The sequence below is a fragment of the Salmo salar genome, chromosome 16 (assembly GCF_965601325.2).
Source record: "Salmo salar chromosome 16, fSalSal1, whole genome shotgun sequence".
NCBI classification, from domain to species: domain Eukaryota; kingdom Metazoa; phylum Chordata; class Actinopteri; order Salmoniformes; family Salmonidae; genus Salmo; species Salmo salar.
In genome coordinates, this window is record NC_138306.1 from 52088421 (window position 1) to 52116405 (window position 27985).

Below are 27985 nucleotides of genomic sequence, written 5' to 3' on the forward strand. Positions count from 1 at the left end.
TCCTTGATGAAACCCTGCTAAAGAGCGCTCAGACCTGAACCCGATCGAACATCTCTGGAGATACCTGAGAATAGCTGTGCAGCGACACTCCCCATCCAACCTGACAGAGCTTGAGAGGATCTGCAGAGAAGAATGGGAGAAATTCTCAAAATTCAGGTGTGCCATGCTTGTAGCATCATACCCAAGAAGACCCGAGGCTGTAATCGCTGCCAACGGTGCTTCAACAAAGTACTGAGTAAAGGGTCTGAATACTTATGTAAATGTGATATTTCAGTGTTTTTATTTATGATAATTTTGCAAAAATTTCTAAAAACGTGCTTTCGTTTTGTCATTATGGGGTTATTGTGTGTAGATTGATGAGGGGAGGAAAAAACTATTTAATCAATTTTAGAATAAGGCTGTAACGTAACAAAATGTGGAAAAAGTGGAAGGGGTCTGAATACATTCCGAATGCACTGTAACAGCCTAACCACCTATCAAGCAACATTATGGACTAAAACATAAAAATCCTGTTGCTGCAGGATTATTTTGCTACGATAATAATAGTAAAAAGAAGATCTGACATCTGTATCAAGTCAGTAAACTGAAATGCCTCCCAGGGGATGTAATTCTCTCATGCTTGGTAGTTGCTTCATCCAACAGATGTGAAAGGGTGAAATAGCAATGGCATTTAACATCTTAGATCACATCAAACCCCCAACCGTCTCATGGGTATCATCCACCCACTATTAAAGGAGTTTATTAGCCAACTGAAATCACAGTCAAGATGTCCAGCAAGCAGCACATCATTCTCCAATCAGGTCCCTTGGTCGATTGCTTGGCAACCAAAAGGAGAAGGAGAGAGCGAATTGACACTGTAAAAATAGAACATCAATAACTTGATGTCTTGACAAAAAGATGCAGCAGAAGCTATAAATAGTCTCAGAGCTCTGAACCAGGTACCCTGCCTGTACAGTATATCTCTATTGTCTTCCAGCCATGAATGACAGATACAGTAACACTTCATAAACACTTCGGAGAAACTGGGGAATTCGGCTTGCTGAAATACTGTATCTGATAAAGATGATGCATTGATATCCTTAATTAAAAAAGTTAATTTTGCTTGCTTGAGTCATTGACATATGGTAAAAACTGTAGTGTAGGTAAAAGTAGCCAAGGCCTACTTTAATAAAATAAATACAATATACAATAATAACACACACGCTATTGCTAATTAAGGCCAGGCTTCACAGGCTGAAATGACATTTTTGCATCTACCTATCTGTAATGGGTTTCGTCGGAAGGAATGGACCAAAACGCAGCGTGGTAAGTGTTCATGATTTATTTATCACCGAAACACTCAAACAAAGAAACGAAAAGCGCACAGTTCTGTCAGGTACAGACTACAAAATAGAAAACAACTACCCACAAACACAGGTGGGAAAAGGCTGCCTAAGTATGATTCCCAATCAGAGACAACGATAGACAGCTGCCTCTGATTGGGAACCCTACTCAGCCAACACAAAGAAATAAATAACATAGAATGCCCACCCCACATCACACCCTGACCTAACCAAAATGAGAAATACAACGGCTCTCTAAGGTCAGGGCGTGACACTATCCATTTTGAGGTTTGTTTGTGTTTTGGTCCATTAGTATTTTCAAAAAGTAAACATAAACATTTCAAAAACTTGATGGAAATGTATATTTTCTTTAGTTCATCATACTACTGTCATTAACATTTTAATTTTATCCACTTTAAAGTGGACTTACATCAATAATTTCGAATTGCATTTAAAGTACATGTCTAATATTTTACAGATAGAAAGATGAAAGAAGTATTTATCCACAATCTGCTCTGGACAAGTTAGTGTCTTAACAAAATGAAACCGAAATATTTAGGCGGACTTCCTCCAGTGTCCCAATTTGTTGGGGGGCATAATATGCAAATTTGTGAATATTTAATGAGATATCGCCTCAGTTGCATATTTTAATAAAATATTTCTTATTTTTCTATTTGTGCCTACGTTCAACTGGCTTACAGTGCATTCGGAAAGTATTCAGACCCCTTTCACTTTTTCAACATTTTGTTACGTTACAGCCTTGTTCTAAAATTGATTTAATTGCTTTTTCCCCCTCATCAATCGACACACAATACCCCATAATGACAAAGCAAAAACAGGTTTTTAGACATTTTTGCAAATGTATTACAAATAAAAAACACTGAAATATCACATCTACATAAGTATTCAGACCTTTTACTCAGTACTTTGTTGAATCCCCTTTGGCAGTGATTACAGCCTCGAGTCTTCTTGGGTATGTCGCTACAAGCTTGGCCCACCTGTATTTGGGGAATTTCTCCCATTCTTCTCTGCAGATCCTCTCAAGCTCTGTCAGGTTGAATGGGGAGTGATGCTGCACAGCTATTTTCAGGTCTCTCCAGAGATGTTCGATCGGGTTCAAGTCCGGGCTCTGGCTGGGCCACTCAAAGACATTCAGAGACTTGTCCCGAAGCCACTCCTGCGTTGTCTTGGATCTGTGCTTAGGGTCGTTGTCCTGTTGGAAGGTGAACCTTCGCCCCAGGTTTTCATCAAGGATCTCTCTGTACTTTGCACCGTTCATCTTTCCCTCGATCCTGACTGGTCCCTGTCACCGAAAAACATCTGCCACCATCATGCTTCACCGTAGGGATGGTGCCAGGTTTCCTACAGACGTGAGGCTTGGCATTCAGGCCAAAGAGTTCAATCTTGGTTTCAACAGACCAGAGAATCTTGTTTCTCATGGTCTGAGAGTCCTTTAGATGCCTTTTGGCAAACTCCAAGCGGCTGTCACGTGCCTTTTACCGAGGAGTGGCTTCCGTCTGAGCACTCTACCATAAAGGCCTAATTGGTAGAGTGCTTCAGAGATGGTTGTCCTTCTGGAAGGTTCTCCCATCTCCTCAGAGGAACTCTGGAACTCTGTCAGAGTGACCATCGGGTTCTTGGTCACCTCCCTGACCAAGGCCCTTCTCCCCCGATTGCTCAGTTTGGCCAGGCAGCCAACTCTAGGAAGAGTTTTGGTGGTTCCAAACTTTTTCCATTTAAGAATGATGGAGGCCACTGTGTTTTGGGGGACCTTCAATGCTGCAGACATTTTTTGCTACCCTTACCCAGATCTGTGCCTCGACACAATCCTGTGTCGGAGCTCTACGGACAATTCCTTCGACCTCATGGCTTGGTTTTTGCTCTGACATGCACTGTCAACTGTGGGATCTTATATAGACAGATGTGTGACTTTCCAAATCATCTCCAATCAATTGAATTTACCACAGGTGGACTCCAATCAAGTTGTAGAAACATCCCAAGGATGATAAATGGAAACAGGATGAACCTGAGCTCAATTTTGAGTCTCATAGCAAAGGGTCTGAATACTTATATAAATAAGGTATTTCTGTTTTTTGTATTTAATACATTTGCAAAAAAAAATGTAAACCTGTTTTCACTTTGTCATTATGGAGTATTGTGTGTAGATTGCTGAGGAAAAAATTATAATTTAATCAATTTTAGAATAAGGCTATAACGTAACAAAATGTGGATAAAGTGAATGGATCAGAATACTTTCTGAATGTACTGTAAGTTGATTGTGATATGATTAAGGGGAGAAATTACCCTATTAGGGTGTGGTGTCTGGCCTTAATTGCCTGCAACAAGCAATAATACCAGATCACATAATCTCATGTTGAACTACATTACTACCACTTTAAGGCGCATAATTCCCTTGGAGGACTGCTCCAAAACAGCCATTAACACAATATGTAGCTAGGTGCCAGAGGACAGCTGGTGGGAAGAGCTATAGAAGTATGGGCTCATTGTAATGACTGGAATGGAATAAATAGAACGGTATAAACACATCAAACATATGGAAACCACGTTTTGACTCCGTTCCATTTATTCCATTCCAGACATTACAATGAGCATGTCCTCCTATCCCACCAGCCTCCTCTGCTAGGTGCCCAAGTTAGGATAAGATAAGAAGCACTAATGAGATATCATGTTAGGATGAGATGAGAAGCACTAACGAGATATCAAGTTAGGATGAGATGAGAAGCACTAACGAGATATCATGTTAGGATGAGATGAGAAGCACTAACGAGATATCAAGTTAGGATGAGATGAGAAGCACTAACAAGATATCATATTAGGATGAGATAAGAAGCACTAATGAGATATCATGTTAGGATGAGATGAGAAGCACTAACGAGATATCAAGTTAGGATGAGATGAGAAGCACTAACGAGATATCATGTTAGGATGAGATGAGAAGCACTAATGAGATATCAAGTTAGGATGAAATGAGAAGCACCAACGAGATATCATGTTAGGATGAGATGAGAAGCACTAACGAGATATCATGTTAGGATGAGATGAGAAGCACTAACGAGATATCATGTTAGGATGAGATGAGAAGCACTAACGAGATATCATGTTAGGATGAGATGAGAAGCACTAACGAGATATCATGTTAGGATGAGATGAGAAGCACTAACGAGATATCATGTTAGGATGAGATGAGAAGCACTAATGAGATATCATGCCAGAACAGCTTTTGATATGCTATTTTTATGTGCATTCCCATGTTTTTTTCTTCATGCCCTAATGTACTTCAACGGCCTATATGTATTATGACCACTGTATCAAAGGCAATTAAAACATGTACAAAGAGTAAACCCTGTCTTGTCCACCAGACATATCTCCCGGGGAGGATGGATGTTGCCCGGGCAACCCTCATAAATGGCAAATGACGTCAAGTAGGTAGGTGAAATACCAGGGAGAGCCAGAGCTTCTATGCATAATGGTTCATTAAAAAGAAAGAAAGAAAAAAAAGGCCCTCTTGAAGAGCGCTGAAGTGACTTAAAATATGCCCTCTGTGGAGGAGAATAGATGTTGATACGCCCAGCGTTCCACACGCTTTCACCGCCCTGGCGTGGCCTGACCCATTTAAAATAAGCCATTTGGAACAACTATTCAGCAACCATCTCACCATCTGGTGAACTGTAAAATAAATGCTTCATAATTTATATCATTTGACATCCATGGTTTTGAGATGGCTGGTCTGGGTTTGTATGTGCTCATTGCTGATCTATACACTGGTCTTTTTTTCATATGAACCTGCTCTGTTAGCTGTATTTCTACATGGGAATGTATAAAATGATATTGTGTGTGTATACTGTGTATACTCACTGAAACTCAGTCTATGTAACTGCAAAGACAATAAGATAGATCAACCTTGCTCCCTATCCCAAACCTGATAAACCCTCTAACCCATTTCAGAGGGACACTGCTGTTTTCCAAAAACAAATCATCAATCGCAATATCTTGAAAATGTTATAGAGTGTAACTACTATGTTCCCATGGAAGGTTCTGGTCTTATCTCTGTGCTATTGTTGGCCCATAAGAGACACAGTGGCAGCTTGCTGAAGTGTCCTCGTCATTTTTGTGATAATGCCTCTCGTGCAGTGTCGAAGTCACACACTCAAGAATCGTGACAAAGATAGTGATAGTGCAACTCAGTATACAGATGGAACGGGCCAAGTAACCACCAGATGTGGTCTACAATGGGCCAAGTATTCACTAGATGTAGTCTACAACGGGCCAAGTAACCACCAGATGTGGTCTACAATGGGCCAAGTAACCACCAGATGTGGTCTACAATGGGCCAAGTATTCACTAGATGTAGTCTACAATGGGCCAAGTAACCACCAGATGTGGTCTACAATGGGCCAAGTAACCACCAGATGTAGTCTACAATTGGCCAAGTAATCACCAGATTTGGCCAAGTATTCACTAGATGTAGTCTACAATGGGCCAAGTAACCACCAGATGTAGTCTACAATGGGCCAAGTAACCACCAGATGTGGTCTACATTGGGCCAAGTAATCACCAGATTTGGTCTACATTGGGCCAAGTAATCACCAGATGTGGTCTACATTGGGCCAAGTAACCACCAGATGTAGTCTACAATGGGCCAAGTAACCACCAGATGTAGTCTACAATTGGCCAAGTAATCACCAGATTTGGCCAAGTATTCACTAGATGTAGTCTACAATGGGCCAAGTAACCACCAGATGTGGTCTACATTGGGCCAAGTAATCACCAGATTTGGTCTACATTGGGCCAAGTAATCACCAGATGTGGTCTACATTGGGCCAAGTAACCACCAGATGTAGTCTACAATGGGCCAAGTAACCACCAGATGTTGTCTACATTGGGCCAAGTAATCACCAGATGTGGTCTACATTGGGCCAAGTAATCACCAGATTTGGTCTACATTGGGCCAAGTAATCACCAGATGTGGTCTACATTGGGCCAAGTAATCACCAGATTTGGTCTACATTGGGCCAAGTAATCACCAGATTTGGTCTACATTGGGCCAAGTAATCACCAGATGTAGTCTAATATGCCTCAGGATAAACACAGGCACATTCTCTGGAAAGTTGCTTTGGTGCCCTACTTGAAATGGTTCCAATGTTTGTGGAAGAACCTATGAGCAGAGAGCAGTGTTTCCATATACAGTAGTCAACACACCATATTTAAGGAGAAGTAGCCTCTTAAACTGCATGAGTATTTTGCTTTGTTTTTAAGGAGGAAGCTGAAGAGACTGTTAGAAGAAGTGAGAAAAGGCGTGTAGCACAAGGGGGTTCCCAGTTAGACTTGCTCAAATCAGGGATGCAATAAAATAAAAAAAAAACAGGACATGAGCTGACCTGCTGTACTTTTCCTATGAAATATCCTGAGTCACTTAAATGCCCTGAGTCACTGAAATGTCCTGAAATGTTCAGCTCTCACGGAAATGTTCAATTCTCACTGAAATGTTAAACTTTCTCTGAAATGTTCAATTCTCACTGAAATGTTCAACTTTCTCTGAAATGTTCAATTCTCACTGGAAATGTTCAATTCTCTCTGAAATGTTCAACTCTCACTGAAATGTTCAAACTCTTTTTGAGAAATTAGGAAAAGGTCAGTTTCCAGAATTGACAGTAACTGTTCTGGATTCTATTGACTGTCAAGATATTTTTTTTTTATATTTCCACTTGGCCGCCCTCTCTAGTCATCAAATAATAATACAAAAAGGACTGCGCATCTCTTCACAGTCGAAACCCTGTGATACCCGATTACTAATTTATTAGTAGGCATAAGCCCGCAATTAATTTGATTTGACATTTTGGTGCACACCAGGCTCAAGACACACGATAAGACCAAGGCATTACCTCAGACTTTGATACCACACACACACACACACACACACACACACACACACACACACACACACACACACACACACACACACACACACACACACACACGCAAATACACAAATAAATACACACACATACGCACACACAAAAACACACACACACACACACATCCCACCCCACCACACCTTGCTTGAAGCAACACACACATCTGATCTGTCTGGTTTACCTACTACACACATTTTTCAAGCCATAAATTCACACAACAAAAAACAGGATTGACAGTAAATTGCATTCAGCTTTTACCTTTTTTTTCTCAGTGTAGATAAGTGGGAGAGGAAGTAGACGTTTTCCACATATGTCCTTAAGTGCATGGACTGTAAGCAGACAGACGGCGTGAGGTTTTAGTTCTTCCTCTACACTCAGTGACTAAATATTGCAAGGAAGCGCAGTTATGTAGACAGCTGATACATGAGGCAGAGGGCTGGGTGTGTGTGTGTGGTTGGAGTGGTGGAGGGGGACATGAGGAAAAGAGAAAGTGGGGGGAGAAGTACTTCTTTTTTTAAAGGGACAGAACTTTATTTCTGAGAGGTAGACAGCTTGACAATGGCAGTCATTAAAATACTATGCAATTTATATGATGCAACTGTCAGAGCTGAAACCTGATTCAATAAATAACCTGGTCACAATATGCAAATACATTATATGGCTACTATAAATTATAAGGTCTTTGACAGACAGTTGCCCTACTATGTTTTTTTCTTACATTTATTTAACCAGGTAGGCTAGTTGAGAACGAGTTCTCATTTGCAACTGCGACCTGGCCAAGATAAAGCATAGCAATTCTACACATACAACAACACAGAGTTACACGTGGAATAAACAAAACATACAGTCAATAATACAGTACAACAAAAGAAAACAAAAAGTCTATATACAGTGAGTGCAAATGAGGTAAGTTTAGACAATAAATAGGCCATGGTGGCTAAGTAATTACAATATAGCAATTAAACACTGGAATGGTAGATGTGCAGAAGATGAATGTGCAAGTAGAGATACTGGGGTGCAAAGGAGCAAGATAAATAAATACAGTATGGGGATGAGGTAGGTAGATAGATGGGCTGTTTACAGATGGGCTATGTACAGGTGCAGTGATCTGTGAGCTGCTCTGACAGCTGGTGCTTAAAGCTAGTGTGGGAGATATGAGTCTCCAGCTTCAGAGATTTTTGCAGTTCGTTCCAGTCATTGGCAGCAGAGAACTGGAAGGAAAGACGACCAAAGGAGGAATTGGCTTTGGGGGTGACCAGTGAGATACACCTACTATAGATGGGCGATATGAACAAAAACCCATATCACGATAAATTAACTGAATTATAACGTTTACGATAAATACAATGATAAGTTTATAACGTTAATGTGCACCAGTTCATCTACTATTGTATATTACCGTACCCTTAGACCTACCACTACTACTGCTGTTGCTACTACTACTACTGCTGCTACTGTAACAGTGTAGGTTCCGTCCCTCTCTTCGCCCCAACCCGGGCTTGAACCAGGGACCCTTGCACACATCAACAATTGACACCCCACGAAGCATCGTTACCCATCACGCCACAAAAGCCGCGGCCCTTGCAACGCAAGGGGAAACCCTACTTCAAGTCTCAGAGCGAGTGACGTCACTGATTGAAACGCTATTAGCGCACACCACCGCTAACTAACTAGCCATTTCACATCGGTTACACTCACCCCCCTTTTGACCTCCTCCTTTCCCGCAGCAACCAATGATCCGGGTCACGGCACCAATGTACTAGCCATTTCACATCGGTTACACTACTACTACTACTACTACTACTACTACTACTACTACTGCTACTGCTGCTACTACTACTACTGCTACTACTACTACTACTACTACTATTACTTAACAATAGCCCTTAGCACATATTAGCAGACTGATTTAATTTCAAACTTCACATTTATCTACTATAGGCTACTTATCGAAATTATCGATATCAGTCAAATGTCCTTGATAAAATAGTTGGTATGGTCTGAGTCGATAATTTTCGGATTATCGTCCAAGGTCTATGCTCTACCCATTGACAGTCAAACAATAAGGTCCATTACTAGTCTAAAACAAATAATACATTTGACAGTTTATTTGATTAAATATAGTGACTGAACTCCACTGCTGCTGAAAATGTATTGATCATCTTTGGATATTCTTATCTTTGACCTGTGTAAAAATGGTTCGACCACTTCTGACTAATTCATTATTTTCAGTTGCCCTCATGAGTGGCGCAGTAGTCTAAGGCACTGCATCTCAGTGCTAGTGGTGTCACCACAGATCCTGGTTCGATTCCAAGCTGTATCACAACTGGCCATGATTGAGAGGCCCATAGGGCGGTGCACAATTGGCCCAGCGTTATCTGGGTTAGGGTTTGGCCGGGGTAGGCCGTCGTTGTAAATAAGAGTTTGTTCTTAACTGACTTGCCTGTTAAATAAAAACATATTCAAGTCTTTAACCACTGGGGGCTGTTAGGTTCACTCCTTCCAATTTCGTTCCCTCTCATCCAAAATACAGTACCCCTTCCTCTCACAGTAACTTAACGTCAAGCACAGAGGCGGATCTAGTTATGTCGTTGCGATGTTTGATTGGATAGCGTCTGTATGGCCTGTTAGGTTGATTCACGTTACTTAATTTATTTTGTTGTGATAAAAGGTTTAGCTGCCGGGAATTTTTTTTCTTCAATCGTATTAACCAGAAAGTAAAATTGTTCTGTTCATCATTTGCGAGGATGAGTGGCGGAGTGTATGGAGGCGGTGAGTGTGATTTTGATGTCAAAATTAAATGAATGAACGCGCCACGTTGTTCTGTATGGCGAAAGATGCTATACAACTAGCTTGCTAGCTAGCCTGTTAACAAGTGCTCTGCAGATTGATATTATCACAGATCGGAAATCTTTGGTATTATCTTTAGCTGGCTTACTAGTTAACTATCAATGACGGGCAAAATCATGTATTTTTCTCTCATGTACTTGCTAGTTTGTGATTTATGAAATATGACTGCCTGTCTCCCATCTAATGAGTGAAAGCTGAAACTAGCTAGCTAAATTAGCTAAGAGCTAGCTACATGTTTCCCAGCTCTTTGCAGATGAATTACTCGCTACTTTCGCGTGTTGACTTTTATAATTTTAGCTAAGGTATCTATCTTTTAGTTGTCCAGGATATTATCATTATCTGCAAGTTCAACCAAAATAATACGTTTAGATTTCATATTTTCTTTAGCGTTCTAATATAGCTAGCTATAAGTGTGGTGTAAACTAGCCTCTAATCATAACATTGCTCCCATGTTGTACTTGTAATTTCTTCACTTTGGTATCTTCTCTCTGCAGATGAGGTTGGAGCCCTAGTGTTTGACATAGGCTCTTACACAGTGAGAGCAGGGTATGCTGGAGAAGATTGTCCAAAGGTAAGCGCCCAAGTGTAGTGACCTTATTATTAACTATGCATCTTCCTTTGCGTATTAATTTTCTTTTGGAGGGTATAGTACGAGTCAAAAGTTTGGATACCTACTCATTCAAGGGTTTTTCTTTATTTTTTTACTATTTTCTATATTATAGATTAATCGTGAAGACATCAAAACTATGAAATAACACCTATGGAATCATATAGTAACCAAAAAGGTGTTAAACAAATCAGAATATATTTTAGATTCTTCAAAGTTGCCACCCTTTGCCTTGATTACAGCTTTGTACACTCTTGGCATTCTCTCAACCAGCTTCATGAGGTAGTCACCTGGAATGCATTTCAATTAACAGGTGTGCCTTGTTAAAAGTTAATTTGTGGAATTTCTTTCCTTAATGCATTTGAGCCAATCACTTGTGTTGTGACAAGGTAGAGGTGGAATACAGAAGATATTTGGTAAAAGACCAAGTCCATATTTAATGCAAGAACAGCTCAAATAAACAAAGAGAAATTACAGTCCATCATTAGTTTAAGACATGAAAGTCAGTAAATCTGCAAAAGTTTAAGAACTTTTAAAGTTTATTTTAGTGCAGTTGCAAAAACCATCAAGCACTATGATGAAACTGGCTCTCATGAGAACCGCCAAAGGAAAGGAAGACTCAGTTACCTCTGCTGCAGAGAATAAGTTCTGTATCTTAGTCTTTGCCGCTCTGACATTGCTCGTCCATATTTATATATTCTTAATTCCATTCCTTTACTTAGATTTGTGTGTATTAGGTATTTGTTGTGAATTTGTTAGATATTGCTGCACTGTCGGAACTAGAAGCACAAGTATTTCGCTACAACCGCAATAACATCTGCTCAACACGTGTATGTGACCAATAAAATTTGATTTGATTTAGTTACCAGCCTCAGGAATTGCCACCCAAATAAATGCTTAACAGAGATCAAGTAACAGATGCATCTCAACATCAACTGTTCAGAGGAGACTGTGTGAATCAGGCCTTCATGGTTAAATTGCTGCAAAGAAAACGCTACTAAAGGACTCCAATAAGAATAGACTTGCTTGCACCATGAAACATGAGCAATGGACATTAAACCGGTGGAAATCTGTCCTTTGGTCTGATGAGTCAAAATTTGAGATTTTTTTTTATTCCAACCGCCGTGTCTTTGTGAGATGCAGAGTAGGGGAACAGATCATCTCCGCATGTGTTGTTCCCACCGTGAAGCATGGAGGAGGAAGTGTGATGGTGCTTTGCTGGTGACACTGTCAGTGATTTATTTAGAATTCAAGGCACACTTAACCAGCATGGCAACCACAGCATTCTGCAACGATACACCATCCCATTTAGTTTGCGCTTAGTGGGACTATCATTTGTTTTTCAACAGGACAATGACCCAACACACCTCCAGGCTGTGTAAGGGCTATTTGACCAAGAAGGAGAGTGATGGAGTGCTGCATCAAATCACCTGGCCTCCACAATCACCCGACCTCAAACCAATTGAAATGGTTTGGGATGAGTTGGACCACAGAGTGAAGCTTGTTGAGAGAATGCCAAGAGTGTGCAAAGCTGACATCAAGGCAAAGGGTGGCTATTTTGAAGAATCTAAAATATATTTTGATTTGTTTAACACTTTTTTTGGTTACTATATGATTCCATATGTGTTATTTCATAGTTTTTGTCTTCACTATTATTATACAATGGAGAAAATAGTACAAATGGATCTACTGAGTGCCCTTGCTCCATTCCTCCCTTGTTATTATTTTTCATTTATTTAACCTTTATGTTAAATGTGACCTGAATGAGATAATTTTTACATAAGGAAATGGAATGGATGCTTGTTCTGCTTTCAACTGTAACACCAGTGTTCCACTAGTGTATTCAACCTGATGTTATACTGGGGAAACGGTGTTTCCATAGCTAGGGCTGGCAGTGAGGACTTGTGAAGAACAGAATCCACAACCTCTGCATAATTAAAACAGTTTCTTTTTGAGAAGGTGTAAACACATGTTCACACTTAGGCATTGTTATGTAAATGCCCCTCAAAGCCCTAGCTGACTTGCCTTGACCGCAAGTTGGAGCAGGTCCGCCGGAACCGTGGCCCAGTAAGCCACGGGTGCTGGCCCATGTAGATGGAAACAGAAAAGTCTTAGCCTTTTGGGTAAAACACGGGTAAATCCTCAGTGGAAATGCAAAAAGAATATGTACTGAGGTTGGGCGATATTACGATAGAATTGTCTATTGAGGATGATCAAATCAAATTTTATTGGTCACATACACATATTTAGCAGATGTAATTGCGGGTGTAGCAAAATGCTTGTGCTTCTAGCTCCGACAGTACAGTAATATCTAACAAGTAATATCTAACAAATTACACAACATATACCCAGTACACACACATCTAAGTAGGAATGAACTAAGGTGGTCCTTGTATATAGCCTCATTATTGTTATTTGTTACTATTCTATTTTTATTTGCACATTTTCTACTTTTTAACTCTGCGTTGTTGGGAAAGGGCTCGTAAGTAAGGATTTTACGGTGAAGTCTACACCTGTTGTATTCGACACGTGACTGATTTTATTTGATTTGACGGCCATAGTCGATGGTGACATTGTGATGTGACGACATTGTGATGTGACGACATTGTGATGTGACGACATTGCGATGTGACGACATTGTGAGGTAACTGGAGATACCTAACCCATTTCAACTTGACTGGCAGCACGTATTAAAGAGGGAGTCAGGTGCACAGCAGGGGCAGTGCACGGGTGACATTCAGAGTAAATGGCCTATATTGCTATTTCAATAAATATGTAAACAATTTTGTATAGTGGGCAATCAGTGTCTTATTTTATTAAAAGCCTAATTTCCTATTTTCTCTCCATTTGATATGAATATGATTTGGTCTATAAGCCACACTTTTGGTTTTAAGCATGTCGGATTTCTCCCTCAGCTCAATTTCAAGATCAAACAATGAATGAAGCCTAGAACTCCGTTAGATATCTCAAACTTTTTTATTTAAATTTTATTTTTTACAACTTAACATGGTAGGCCTAAAGTAATACTGATAAAGATGGAAGGAACAATAGCAAGATAATATAATCTAATGCGAAATTTGAACAAACCTTAGTTTGTTATAAGACAGAAATTATGCATGCAGGAGAGGCCGAAGCCCCCCCCCACCCCAATCCTACGAATTGAAATATCATAAAAGCGTTAAAACTAATTAAAGTTATGAGTATTAGATTATAGAAACGACGCATAGCCTGTAGTTGACCTTGGCCTATTTCCATTAGAGCCCAACCAAGTTATTCGTTTTTTTGTCCGATGTTGATTTCTTACATTGTGAGTTTGACAATAATGACTCATCATGAAAATGGCCACAAGTGGTCAGATAAGCATGAGATGACCTTTTTTTCCCATTCTATTTAGGGAATATCAGTTATTGGTGGAATTATCGGTTTATACCGATATAGTTAAAAATGGCCAATATCTGCCGATTTTTTTTTTTTATTATTTTTTATTTTTATTTTTTATTTTTTAATATTTATTTATTTATTTTATTTTATTTAGTATTTTTTTATTTTATTTTATTTTTTTATATATATTTTTTTATATATTATTTTTAATATTATTATTATTATAATAATAATAATATATTTATTATTATTATTTTTTTATTATTATTTGTATTTATTTAAAAAAAATATTGTAAAAAATGTATTTAAGTTTGTTTTTTATATATTTTTTATCAGTGAAACGATATATTGGTCGGGCTCTAATTTCCATATTATTCTACAAATGTGCAACCTACCTACAACGCATAGTATCCTAGCTCTAATAAGAGAGGAAGAATGTGAATCAGTGTAGAATTATCCAGTTGTGAGGACAGCAGAGTTGATCTGCAGTCCATGATGATTTACACCCCCATCACATGACAGACAGCGAGGCTCGTTGACTGGGTCACTCGATCCATCTGCGCGCTTCGGCACACACACACACACTCAGATAGGTCTGCACACCTCTTTCGTTCCGCAGCTACACCAGAGTGGAACAGCCTACTAGAAAAGGTTTGGCTCCAATATATTTAGTCAATGTCATGATTCCTCGCGTCCCTCCCGTAGTATACGAGCTCGTGCTAGGGGCAAAAAAATATATTTTAGTTTTGGAGAACATCGTCTAGAGGGCGATTTTTATATGTACAGAATCATGATAGGACAAAAGTTGACATCACCCAACCCTAATATACACATTTATTTGTGCCGGTAGGCGGACTTCCCCACGGTGATGGGCGTGACCCTGGACAGGGAGGATGGCAGCACCCCGATGGAGACGGACGGCGGGGACAAGGGCAAGCAGGGCACTAACTACTTCATCGACACCAACCAGCTGAGGGTGGCCCGCGAGAATATGGAGGTCATGTCACCGCTCAAAAACGGCATGAGTGAGTCTCTCTCCTCCGTCATGTGATCGTGGACAATGTGGAAGTTGTATTGACAGCGTTCTGCCTGGATGAAATAAAAGCCAAAGCTGTGACATGGTATGCAGAGCGTATAGGCAGAACAGCTAGTGGGGATGCCAGGTAATGCCTTCAATATCTAGGACAATGCACAATGTTTTGTGAGAGGATCCTTGTCTGAACTTTCACTGACCTGAGAATCTTCCTGTGAGATTAACACAAACGGCAGTATTGACGTGTCCGGAAGTTTTGCCTTTCTGAAATTGTCTATGCTTTACCACTAACAATATACTTTATAGTCCATTTAACATTGACATTTGTTTTGTGAAGCCAGCGTATAAACACACACAAAAACAACACGTTAAGATGTTCAATAGTCAACATAGTGATTTAGAAGTGATGAAGAAGATGGTCTCTGTTAGAAAATAGAAAGGATGGTTGTTCATTGGTCAGACAGAACTATCATGGATGATGTATTGTGTCTTTCTCCTGAGCTGTCCATGGTGCTGATGTGATGCCCCATTTAAAACATTTTTTTATGACAATGCCATTTCTGACTTTTCTGCTTACGTGATCCTGACATTAATGTGAATTCAGTACTGGGGACGTGGGCTATTAGAGGAAAGTGTGACAAAGATCTTAATAGACTCTGAGCAGCACTATATATCAGAGAGCTCCTTGGAGTGCTGCCCTGGATTAGAATTCACACATTTCTCTCAAATTAGCCAAGTTCTTCAGTCTATTTTCTCCAGTATCTGACCCGGCAACAGAGATGAAAGATGTAGGTTAATATAATATAGTTGTGTGAGGAGACGTAAGTATGTACACCTTTTTTAAAGGTAGAGTCAGCGATATGACGTACATGCACAAGGTAAACGGCACAGTGGGTCAATTTCCGCAACAACAAAGAGGGTTGGAGCGCGAGGCTAAACTTCTATGCTGTTTTTGTCCCATACCTACCATTCTAACAGTGTGTAGCAAACCCATGCACATGTGCAGTTACTGTATGGGTGTGAAGTCTTGCATCTCACTCATCTCAATATCTGCGGTGGTGCTCGTGGCAACGCCATGTTTGCTCTTAAGTATTAACTATTAAACAGTACCAGGCATTATTTGCAGCAGGTGACCTGCACGACTTGCCCAAAGAGAGAGGACTGGCCACCCCTCAGAGCCTGGTTCCTCTAGGTTTCTTCCTAGGTTCCTGGGAGTTTTTCCTAGCCACTGTGCTTCTACATCTGCATTGCTTGCTGTTTGGGGTTTTAGGCTGGGTTTCTGTATAACACTTTGTGACATCGGCTGACGTAAAAAGGGCTTTATAAGTACATTTGATTTGATTTTGATCATTTATGGGTATTTTATACAAGGAAAACTACCATGGCCCAACCCCTTGCCTTCAGGATTTATTGTGGGGAAATTTGCACTGGTTACCATGACATCCTCTAACTCGGTACATTGGTCTTTTTGTTTGTTTTGTTATCTGTGAAGTCGAGGACTGGGACAGCTTCCAGGCCATTCTAGACCACACCTACAAGATGCACTTCAAGTCGGAACCCAGCATCCATCCTGTACTCATGTCAGAAGCCTCGGTGAGTAGGCCTCGCCTTCCATTTTGGCATTTAGAACACAGAGTTAATAGGCTTCGTGAGAAACTCATTCAGTGTGTCGCGAGCCCACTGTAGGAATGGAATGGGTGCACACCGACAGCCAGTAGTGCCCTCAATGTCCGCAAGGGAATCAGCCCTGATTTTGAATGAAAACTAACCACTTTTGGAGTTATTGTACTGTAAAATATAGTATTTGGTTTTCTGTAGTATTCAGTCTATGGTGTCCCGCTGGTTCATTGTACACTGATATCTGGCATTAGGCACCAAACGTAAGAAAATGCTCTGAAACAGAAGGTGTTATCTGTACTTGTTCAACAAGAAACGCTAGTTCACGTTTCACTTTCAAAATGTTTTGCTATGGTGTGACATGTTGTAAAAGAAAAGAGGGTCGTCATGGTTTTCTCTTATCTCTGCAGTGGAACACACGAGCCAAGCGGGAGAAGCTAACCGAGCTGATGTTTGAGCATTACAACATTCCTGCCTTCTTCCTGTGCAAAACGGCGGTGCTGTCTTCGTATCCTTACGCCACGCTGGCTTACACAGTGAATTGAAATAATATCGGGATGTTGTCGGAAGGTTAATGAAGTGGTGGCTCGATGACGTCACTGTAATAAAACACTAGTCAAATGACATGAGCATCTGCTGTTTAATAATGACCCCAAAATCTGTTTTCTTTGCAATTTTTTATTTATTTAACCACTTTAGTCTCCTAAAAAAAATTATAAATTTATTTTTGCAGTAGTTGTTTACTATTAGTGATTGCTCATGTGACTTTGACGAAAGGGTTCAGCCTAAAAGACATTGTATCTCATCTCTGTAGAAACGGCCCTTCTGTTCCCTTAACTCTGAGTGCCTCAGCTTTGCCAACGGACGATCCACAGGGTTGGTGTTAGACAGCGGAGCCACACACACCACAGCCATTCCAGTGCACGACGGTTATGTGCTTCAGCAAGGTCAATTGTCCAGCTCTCCCACCACACTCTTTTCTATTTTAGTTTGACTGGATTTTATTATCCACGTCATGTACAAGTCTTAAAAGTGCTGGATAAACTCTTACCATTGTGAGTGATGGATAAACTCTTACCATTGTGAGTGATGGATAAACTCTTACCATTATGAGTGATGATAAACTCTTACCATTATGAGTGATGGATAAACTCTTACCATTATGAGTGATGGATAAACTCTTACCATTATGAGTGCTGGATAAACTCTTACCATTATGAGCGCTGGATAAACTCTTACCATTATGAGTGATGGATAAACTCTTACCATTATGAGTGATGGATAAACTCTTACCATTGTGAGTTGACAAGAATTTAAAGCCATCGTGTCTCAGGATGTGGGTCCAAGTTACTTTAGATAGATACTGATTTGGTTTTGAATACTTCATACTTGTGGAAACCCCAAAATCAATCAATCAACTGAAAAGCAGCGAACTGGGTCGCACTTCCGTCCTCTCCCTGCAGCAAGTTGAATCCCCAGCAGGAAGTAGCAGGAAGATGATGGAAACACAGTGAAGGGGTTTGACATTGGTGTCCACCTTCAAGTCATCTCCTTACACTAAAGAGACATGTTTGTGAAAAATTAGGTAACAGCAACCATCTTGGTAAAGCGTCAAGGGCTAGGCTTTCTGCAGTGAGGCAATTTGAGTCGTAGCTGCAGTGAAATGCAAGACCGAGGACAGTGGCACAGGAGTCTGGCGTATAAACATCAACTGAGCCATTTTAGTTGATATGATATGAGGAAAGGGTCATTTGGGAAAGGAGCAGCGTGTTAGGGTCGTCTGAGGAGCAGCGTGTTAGGGTCGTCTGGGGAGCAGCGTGTTAGGGTCGTCTGAGGAGCAGCGTGTTAGGGTCGTCTGGGGAGCAGCGTGTTAGGGTCGTCTGGGGAGCAGCGTGTTAGGGTCGTCTGGGGAGCAGCGTGGTGGGGTCGTCTGGGGAGCAGCGTGGTGGGGTCGTCTGGGGAGCAGCGTGGTGGGGTCGTCTGAGGAGCAGCGTGTTAGGGTCGTCTGGGGAGCAGCGTGTTAGGGTCGTCTGGGGAGCAGCGTGTTAGGGTCGTCTGGGGAGCAGCGTGTTAGGGTCGTCTGGGGAGCAGCGTGGTGGGGTCGTCTGGGGAGCAGCGTGGTGGGGTCGTCTGGGGAGCAGCGTGGTGGGGTCGTCTGGGGAGCAGCGTGTTAGGGTCGTCTGGGGAGCAGCGTGTTAGGGTCGTCTGGGGAGCAGCGTGTTAGGGTCGTCTGAGGAGCAGCGTGTTAGGGTCGTCTGGGGAGCAGCGTGTTAGGGTCGTCTGGGGAGCAGCGTGTTAGGGTCGTCTGGGGAGCAGCGTGGCGGGGTCGTCTGAGGAGCAGCGTGTTGGGGTCGTCTGAGGAGCAGCGTGGCGGGGTCGTCTGAGGAGCAGCGTGGCGGGGTCGTCTGAGGAGCAGCGTGGCGGGGTCGTCTGGGGAGCAGCGTGTTGGGGTCGTCTGGGGAGCAGCGTGGCGGGGTCGTCTGGGGAGCAGCGTGGCGGGGTCGTCTGGGGAGCAGCGTGTTAGGGTCGTCTGGGGAGCAGCGTGTTGGGGTCGTCTGGGGAGCAGCGTGGTGGGGTCGTCTGAGGAGCAGCGTGGTGGGGTCGTCTGAGGAGCAGCGTGTTAGGGTCGTCTGGGGAGCAGCGTGTTGGGGTCGTCTGGGGAGCAGCGTGGTGGGGTCGTCTGGGGAGCAGCGTGTTGGGGTCGTCTGGGGAGCAGCGTGTTGGGGTCGTCTGGGGAGCAGCGTGGTGGGGTCGTCTGGGGAGCAGCGTGTTGGGGTCGTCTGGGGAGCAGCGTGTTAGGGTCGTCTGGGGAGCAGCGTGGCGGGGTCGTCTGAGGAGCAGCGTGTTGGGGTCGTCTGAGGAGCAGCGTGTTGGGGTCGTCTGAGGAGCAGCGTGGCGGGGTCGTCTGGGGAGCAGCGTGGCGGGGTCGTCTGGGGAGCAGCGTGTTGGGGTCGTCTGGGGAGCAGCGTGGCGGGGTCGTCTGGGGAGCAGCGTGTTGGGGTCGTCTGGGGAGCAGCGTGGCGGGGTCGTCTGGGGAGCAGCGTGGCGGGGTCGTCTGGGGAGCAGCGTGGCGGGGTCGTCTGAGGAGCAGCGTGTTGGGGTCGTCTGAGGAGCAGCGTGGCGGGGTCGTCTGAGGAGCAGCGTGGCGGGGTCGTCTGGGGAGCAGCGTGTTGGGGTCGTCTGGGGAGCAGCGTGGCGGGGTCGTCTGGGGAGCAGCGTGTTGGGGTCATCTGGGGAGCAGCGTGGCGGGGTCGTCTGGGGAGCAGCGTGGCGGGGTCGTCTGGGGAGCAGCGTGGCGGGGTCGTCTGGGGAGCAGCGTGGCGGGGTCGTCTGGGGAGCAGCGTGGCGGGGTCGTCTGGGGAGCAGCGTGGCGGGGTCGTCTGGGGAGCAGCGTGGCGGGGTCGTCTGGGGAGCAGCGTGGCAGGGTCGTCAAAGGACAAGCATGAGGACACAATGCTTCTGTTCACAATGGTGCAAAGTCGATTCAGTGTTCTTGGTCTGTGTATGTCATAGTTGTTACAAGCCTTCATAGCAGGTGTGTAACGCTCTAAATGATTGGAGAGGAAAAGCGTTTTGATGCTCTAAATGAGACACTAATGTTGTGTTCAGTTATCCTTTCCCCAAAACCATCCAAGTGACACGTTTTATGCTCTTTTATTGCAGGCATCGTCAAGTCTCCCCTTGCTGGAGACTTTATGAGCATGCAATGTAGAGAGCTATTTCAAGAGTTAAATGTTGAAATAGTCCCTCCTTACATGATTGCATCAAAGGTGAGACCTGCTAAAGTAAGTCAAAACTACTCATTTCAGAGATTCCACATCTCACTTTTTGGTGCTATTGCTCACGTTATGGTGGTGGGGAATTTGTAAGTATAGAACTTAGATATTTAAAAAAAATTATTGATCTTTACATATTCAGGTTGTCTCATGTATTTCCCTTCATCCACTACATTTTAGTTTCATTAATCACTTTTGTCATAGTATAACATATTCAAAAGGGGATTTTACCATAGGTTTGTTTGAGAATCTGCATGTAATATTAATTTTGTCTAGATTTGTGCTTGTAATTTTATGATTGGCCAATAACAATTAACACAGAGATGCTCTAACTCTGGTATTTTGTTCCCGTACATTGCATGCATGAGCATCGAATTGACATGCGCTATGAATTGGGATATATGGAATCAGTTTGATCAAGTCTTTACCAAAAGTCCTACATTGATGAGGGAATTTCAATTAAGGCCAATCTCTATTGTCTTATACTTGTATTCAAATTAATTCAAATGAGCATGTCGCACAGCGTGCTTGAAAAAGTCATAATCTACAAAACGTAAAGCAAGGAAATATCTGTCATTTAATAAGCTCTGGAAGGAAGAAACCATTTTAGCTCTGGAAGGAAGAAACCATGATAGGAACCATAATTCAAAGGAATCCCATCCTTCTTTCATGCCTTGATTTTTCATATCACAAAATGTGCCATTGTTCTGTGATTGTCTTCACCATCACCCGTCAGACTCTGAGATGTGATTTCTCTGAATTAATCAGGAATTCCTCATATTCCTGACCTCAAAAGACTGGTAGCCTTTTATCCCTGGCTCTCGTTTATTTTTATCTCTTCCTCCTTCTCTAGCCTGGTCCCAGATCTGTTGGTGCTGTCTCGCCAACTCCAGCTGTCATTTCCATAGACGGCACAAGCAGATCTGGAACCAGGGTACTTGTCCACTATGACAACGTTCCTGCCGATCTGGAACCAGGGTACTTGTCCGCTATGACAACGTTCCTGCCGATCTGGAACCAGGGTACTTGTCCACTATGACAACGCTCCTGCAGATCTGGAACCAGGTTACTTGTCCACTCTGACAACGTTCCTGCAGATCTGGAACCAGGGTACTTGTCCACTCTGACAACGTTCCTGCAGATCTGGAACCAGGGTACTTGTCCACTATGACAACGTTCCTGCCGATCGGAACCAGGGTACTTGTCCACTCTGACAACGTTCCTGCAGATCTGGAACCAGGGTACTTGTCCACTCTGACAACGTTCCTGCAGATCTGGAACCAGGGTACTTGTCCACTCTGACAACGTTCCTGCAGATCTGGAACCAGGGTACTTGTCCACTCTGACAACGTTCCTGCAGATCTGGAACCAGGGTACTTGTCCACTCTGACAATGTTCCTGCAGATCTGGAACCAGGGTACTTGTCCACTCTGACAACGCTCCTGCAGATCTGGAACCAGGGTACTTGTCCACTCTGACAACGTTCCTGCAGATCTGGAACCAGGGTACTTGTCCGCTATGACATCGTCACTGCTGACCTTGTGTTTCTCACTGTAGGATGCTGTACGTGATGGAACCCCAGCCAGCTGGAAGAAGAAGGAGAAACTACCTCAAGTCACCAGGTCCTGGCACAACTACATGTGTAATGTAAGCAGCTTTGTGTTCTAATCATAAACAGGAAGTCCTAAACAGTCCAATGTAGGTGGTCGGTGCTGCATCACCGTAACATATAGACCATAGACATGTGGTGATAACCTGTCTTCATCATTCACATTTTCCTAATGTGAATATTCATTACTGTACTGCTAGAACAATTATTTCATCTTTTTTCGCCCCCTGTCTCCAGACTGTGATTCAGGATTTCCAAGCGTCTGTGCTGCAGGTTTCAGACTCGCCTTATGATGAACAGTGAGTCCACCATACTCCCATTCTATCATTTCACAATAACCACCACAGAATAGTTCTCTCCCTTTTTAAGGGTTCATTTTCATTGTGTTGAAATGTAATCCTCCTACAGAGTTGCAGCCCAGATGCCCACGGTACACTACGAGCTGCCCAATGGATACAACTGTGACTTTGGGGCAGAGAGGCTGAAGATTCCAGAAGGCCTTTTTGACCCTTCCAATGCCAAGGTAAGAATCGCTTGAATGCCACAATGCCTCAATCATTCACTTTGACCGGACCTGTCTGAAATGTGATGTTCTCGGAATGTTCCGGTTCTCCTCCACAGGGTCTGTCTGGCAACACCATGTTGGGAGTCGGCCACGTGGTGACCACCAGTGTGGGAATGTGTGACATCGATATTCGGCCGGTAGGTGCCCACATTCAAGACCTATCATGTTGCTTGTTTTGGCTGCCATGGTTACTAGGCCTGTGTATTTTGTGATACGTGATCTATTACTGTTATTCAGAATTACATATTGAGGCCAGGTGACCTTTATTCCCACAGAGGTTGTACAGAACTGACCTTTGACCTTTGTCTCAGGGTCTTTATGGTAGCGTGGTGGTCACCGGCGGCAACACGCTCATCTCGGGCTTCACGGACCGACTCACCAGAGAACTCTCTCAGAAGACCCCTCCTGTGAGTGATGCACTAAAATATTTCTCATTGACTTATTTTGTCAATTTCTTGTCCTCTTCTTAGTAAATGTTCCTGTCCACAGTTCCTGTCAGTGTCTAATTTGTCTTCTGTCCTGTGTTCAGAGCATGAGGCTGAAGTTGATAGCCAACAACACAACGGTGGAGCGCAGGTTCAGTGCCTGGATAGGAGGTTCCATCTTGGCATCACTAGTGAGTTCACATCCATATATATACAGGGCATTCAGAAAGTATTCAGACCGCTTGACTTTTTCTACATTTTGTTTTGTGACAGCCTTCTAAAATGGATTAAATTGTTTATTTTCTCCTCATCAATCTACACTCAATACCCCATAATGACAAATCAAAAATAGTTGTATTTGTTTTATTTTGCAAATGTAAAAAAATATACACTACCGTTCAAATGTTTGGGGTCAAAGAAAAGCACTTTTTTTTGTCCATTTAAAATAACATCAAATTGATCAGAAATACAGTGTAGACATTGTTAATGTTTATTGTAGCTGGAAACGGCAGATTTGTAATGGAATAGCTACGGTTGAAGTCAGAAGTTTATATACACCTTAGCAAAATACATTTAAACTCAGTCTTTCACGATTCCTGGCATTTAATCCTAGTAAACATGACCTGTCTTAGGTCAGTTAGGATCACCACTTTATTTTAATAATGTGAAATGTCAGAATAATAGTAGAGAGAATGATTTACTTCAGCTTTTATTTTTTTCATCACATTCCCAGTGGGTCAGAAGTTTACATACACTCAATTAGTTTTTTGTAGCATTGCCTATAAATTGTTTAACTTGGGTCAAACGTTTCGGGTAGCCTTCCACAAGCTTCCCACAATAAGTTGGGGGAATTTTGTCCCATTCCTCCTGACAGAGCTGGTGTAACTGAGTCAGGTTTGTAGGCCTCCTTGCTCGCACATACTTTTTCAGTTCTGCCCATACATTTTCTATAGAATTGAGGTCAGGGCTTTGTGATGGCCATTCCAATACCTTGACTTTGTTGTCCTTAAGCCATTTTGCCACAACTTTGGAAGTATGCTTGGGGTCATTGTCCATTTGGAAGACCCGTTTGCGACCAAGCTTAAACTTCCTGACTGATGTCTTGATGTTGCTTCAATATATCCACAAAATGTTCCTGCCTCATGATGCCATCTATTTTGGGAAGTGCACCAGTCCCTCCTGCAGCAAAACACCCCACAACATGATGCTGCCACCCCTGTGCTTCACGGTTGGGATGGTGTTCTTCGGCTTGCAAGTCTCCCCCTTTTTCCTTCAAACATAACGATGGTCATTATGGCCAAACAGTTCTATTTTTGTTTCATCAGACCAGAGGACGTTTCTCCAAAAAGTACGATATTTTTCCCCATGTGCAGTTGCAAACCATAGTCTGGCTTTTTATGGCAGTTTTGGAGCAGTGGCTTCTTCCTTGCTGAGCAGCCTTTCAGGTTATGTCGATATAGTACTCGTTTTACTGTGGATATAGATACTTTTGTACCTGTTTCCTCCAGCATCTTCACAAAGTCTTTTGCTGTTGTTTTGGGATTGATTTGCACTTTTCGCACCAAAGTACGTTCATCTCTAGGAGACAGAACGCGTTTCCTTCCTGAGCGGTATGATGGCTGCGTGGTCCCATGGTGTTTATACTTGCGTACTATTGTTTGTACAGATGAACGTGGTACCTTCAGGCATTTGGAAATTGCTCCCAAGGATGAACCAGACTTGTGGAGGTCTACAATTTGTTTTCTGAGGTCTTGGCTGATTTATTTTGATTTTCCCATGTCAAGCAAAGAGGCACTGAGTTTGAAGGTAGGCCTTGAAATACATCCACAGGTACACCTCCAATTGACTCAAATGATGTCAATTAGCCTATCAGAAGCTGCTAAAGCCATGACATCCTTTTCTGGAATTTTCCAAGCTGTTTAAAGGCACAGTCAACTTAGTGTATGTAAACTTCTGACCCACTGGAATTGTGATACAGTGAATTATAAGTGAAATAATCTGTCTGTAAACAATTGTTGGAAAAATTACTTGTGTCATGCACAAAGTAGATGTCCTAACCGACTTGCCAAAACTATAGTTTGTTAACAAGAAATTTGTGGTTGAAAAACAAGTTTCAATGACTCCAACCTAAGTGTATGTAAACTTCCGACTTCAACTGTACATAGGCGTACAGAGGCCCATTATCAGCAACCATCACTCCTGTGTTCCAATGGCACGTTGTTAGCTAATCCCATGTTTATAATTTTAAAAGGCTAATTGATCATTAGAAAACCCTTTTGCAATTATGTTGGCACAGCTGAAAACTGTTGTCCTGATTAAAGAAGCAATAAAACTGGCCTTCTTTAGACTAGTTGAGTATCTGGAGCATCAGCATTTGTGGGTTCGATTACAGGCTCAAAATGGCCAGAAACAAAGCACTTTCTTCTGAAACTCATCAGTCTATTCTTGTTCTGAGAAATAAAGGCTATTCCATGCGAGAAGTTGCCAAGAACCTGAAGATCTCATACAACGCTGTGTACTACTCCCTTCACAGAACAGCGCAAACTGGCTCTAACCAGAATAGAAAGAGGAGTGGGAGGCCCCCATGCCCAACTGAGCAAGAGGACAAGTACATCAGTGTCTAGTTTGAGAAACAGATGCCTCAAGTCCTCAACTGGCAGCGTCATTAAATAGTACCCACAAAACAGTGAAGAGGTGACTCCAGGATGCTGGCCTTCTTGGCAGAGTTCCAGTGTCTGTTCTTTTGCCCATCTTAATCTATTATTTTTATTGGCCAGTCTGAGAAATTGCTTTTTCTTTGCAACTCGGCCTAGAAGCCAGCATCCCGGAGTCGCCTCTTCACTGTTGACGTTGAGGCTGGTGTTTTGTGGGTACTATTTAATGAAGCTGTCAGTTGAGGACTTGTAAGGCGTCTGTTTCTCAAATTAGACACACTAATGTACTTGTCCTCTTGCTCAGTTGTGCACCGGGGCCTCCCACTCCTCTTTCTATTCTGCCAGTTTGCGCTGTTCTGTGAAGGGTGTAGTACACACCGTTGTACGAGATCTTCAGTTTCTTGGCAATTTCTCGCATGGAATAGCCTTCGTTTCTCAGAACGAGAATAGACTGAGTTTCAGAAGAAAGTTCTTTGTTTCTAGCAATTTTGAACCTGTAATCGAACCCACAAATGCTGATGCTCCAGATACTCAACTAGTCTAAAGAAGGCTAGTTTTATTGCTTCTTTAATCAGGACAACAGACTTCAGTTGTGCTAACATAATTGCAAAAGTGTTTTCTAATGATCAATTAACCTTTTTTAAATAATAAACTTGAATTAGCTAACACAATGTGCCATTGGAACACAAGAGTGATGGTTGCTGATAATGGGCCTCTGTACGCCTATGTAGATATTCCATAACAAATCTGCCGTTTCCAGCTACAATAGTCATTTACAACATTAACAATGTCTTCACTGTATTTCTGATCAATTTGATGTTTTTTTAAAGACCCAAAAATTGCGTTTTTCCACAAGGACCCAAAACCCTTTTGAACGGTAGTGTATGTGTGTATATATTATACATGCACATATATTATACACACCCACCCCACAGGAGGTTGGTGGCACCTTAATTGGGGAGGACAGGCTCATGGTAATGGCTGGAGCATAATTAGTGTAATGGTATCCAATACATCAAACACATGGTTTCCTTGTGTTTGGTGCCATTCCATGTACTCGGTTCCTGCCTTTTATTATGAGCTGTCCTCCCCTCACCAGCTTCCACTGATATATACTTATACTGTATTGCAATGCTTCTGGTCACTTGCACACTATGATTTGTCTATTTGTTTTGGGATTTGTGTGTTGGCCTGTTTTGAAATAGTTTGATAATAACATATTACTTTGACCTAATGCACTTCATCAATGATGGTGGTTGTATTGTTTGGGATTTGTACTGATAAGTATAATGTCTTACTCTAGGGAACTTTCCAGCAAATGTGGATCTCAAAACAGGAGTACGAGGAGGGCGGGAAGCAGTGCGTAGACAGGAAGTGCCCTTGATCGACCACCAACAGCATCTGCTGCCTCCAGAACTCACAATAACATGTCTAGTTTAACCTTTTACTGTGACCTCAGGAACACCCAAGGACGGTAGTTGTTTCTGTTGATTTAAAAAAAACAAAAAAAAACTGATAATCGAATCTGCCTTTATCATTTTTGTAGAAAACATGAACTATAACAAACTGTGTCACATGTTCCATTGCTATGAAAAGGGTGAAAGGCTGAGTTCCTTTTGACTCCATCTTCAGTATGTCATTTTCAGGTGGTTAATGGACCTTATATTTTGATCTCAAACTTCTTGACAGGTAAGAAACACTTGGTTAGTGTATGCGTCTCATCCAGTGTATTGTCAGGTGAACGTTGAAGATGCTTCTTGGAGGTGATCTAATGATGTCATTCAATCGTTGTCATTGAGTTGCTCACTGGACAAGACAATTATTCACTGAAAATGAAATCTGTATTTTAATTTCACTTGTTGATATTTGATTGCACATAACCAGTCTTTTGAAAATAAAAAACATTTTTTGTTAAGTGATGTTGAATTGTTTTGACACTTGCAAGCATTCATTTTTCAGCAGAACAGATGCACACAGTCCCCAAGTAATCATATTTTATTTGTCACGTGCCGAATACAACAGGTGTAGACCTTACTCTGAAATGCTTACTTACAAGCCTTTAACCTCTTAAATGTAAACTCCCCATATTTGGGGACCCTATTAGATATTTTTTTAATTCAGTTTGGTCTGGTATGAGAACGGTATTCCCTATCTGCAAAAGCAGGGTGTCTGCGGAAAGCTGAGTATCTTGGCTGTTGATCTGTGCGTTT

General features: G+C 42.3%; 2 protein-coding genes across 4 annotated transcripts in view; one reads left to right on the top strand and one right to left on the bottom strand.

Moving 5' to 3' along the window:
* LOC106574143 (guanine nucleotide-binding protein subunit beta-4) overlaps positions 1-7715 on the bottom strand; it is a 38425-nt gene extending 30710 nt beyond the window's left edge. The window contains exon 1 of one of the 2 annotated variants that reach the window (XM_014149777.3): positions 7517-7715. The gene's annotated coding sequence lies outside the window, so the exon portion shown is untranslated. The remainder of the gene's footprint in view (positions 1-7516) is intronic. The other variant, XM_014149779.3, reaches the window with a different exon arrangement.
* A 2102-nt stretch (positions 7716-9817) lies between these two features.
* On the top strand, positions 9818-27690 carry LOC106574142 (actin-like protein 6A). Of its 2 annotated transcripts, none has more exons than XM_045697393.2 (14): positions 9818-10030; positions 10603-10679; positions 14947-15121; positions 16622-16722; positions 17157-17254; positions 17599-17693; positions 20410-20531; positions 22080-22169; positions 22369-22430; positions 22540-22654; positions 22753-22833; positions 23008-23103; positions 23226-23312; positions 27079-27690. In XM_045697393.2, exons 1-14 carry the CDS (start codon positions 10006-10008, stop codon positions 27157-27159), a joined length of 1305 nt encoding a protein of 434 aa, XP_045553349.1. In that variant the 5' UTR covers positions 9818-10005; the 3' UTR covers positions 27160-27690. The 2 variants fall into 2 exon arrangements, with proteins under 2 accessions (XP_045553349.1, XP_014005247.1); XM_014149772.3 differs by having other exon boundaries at positions 20410-20516.
* The last annotated feature ends 295 nt before the right edge of the window (positions 27691-27985 follow it).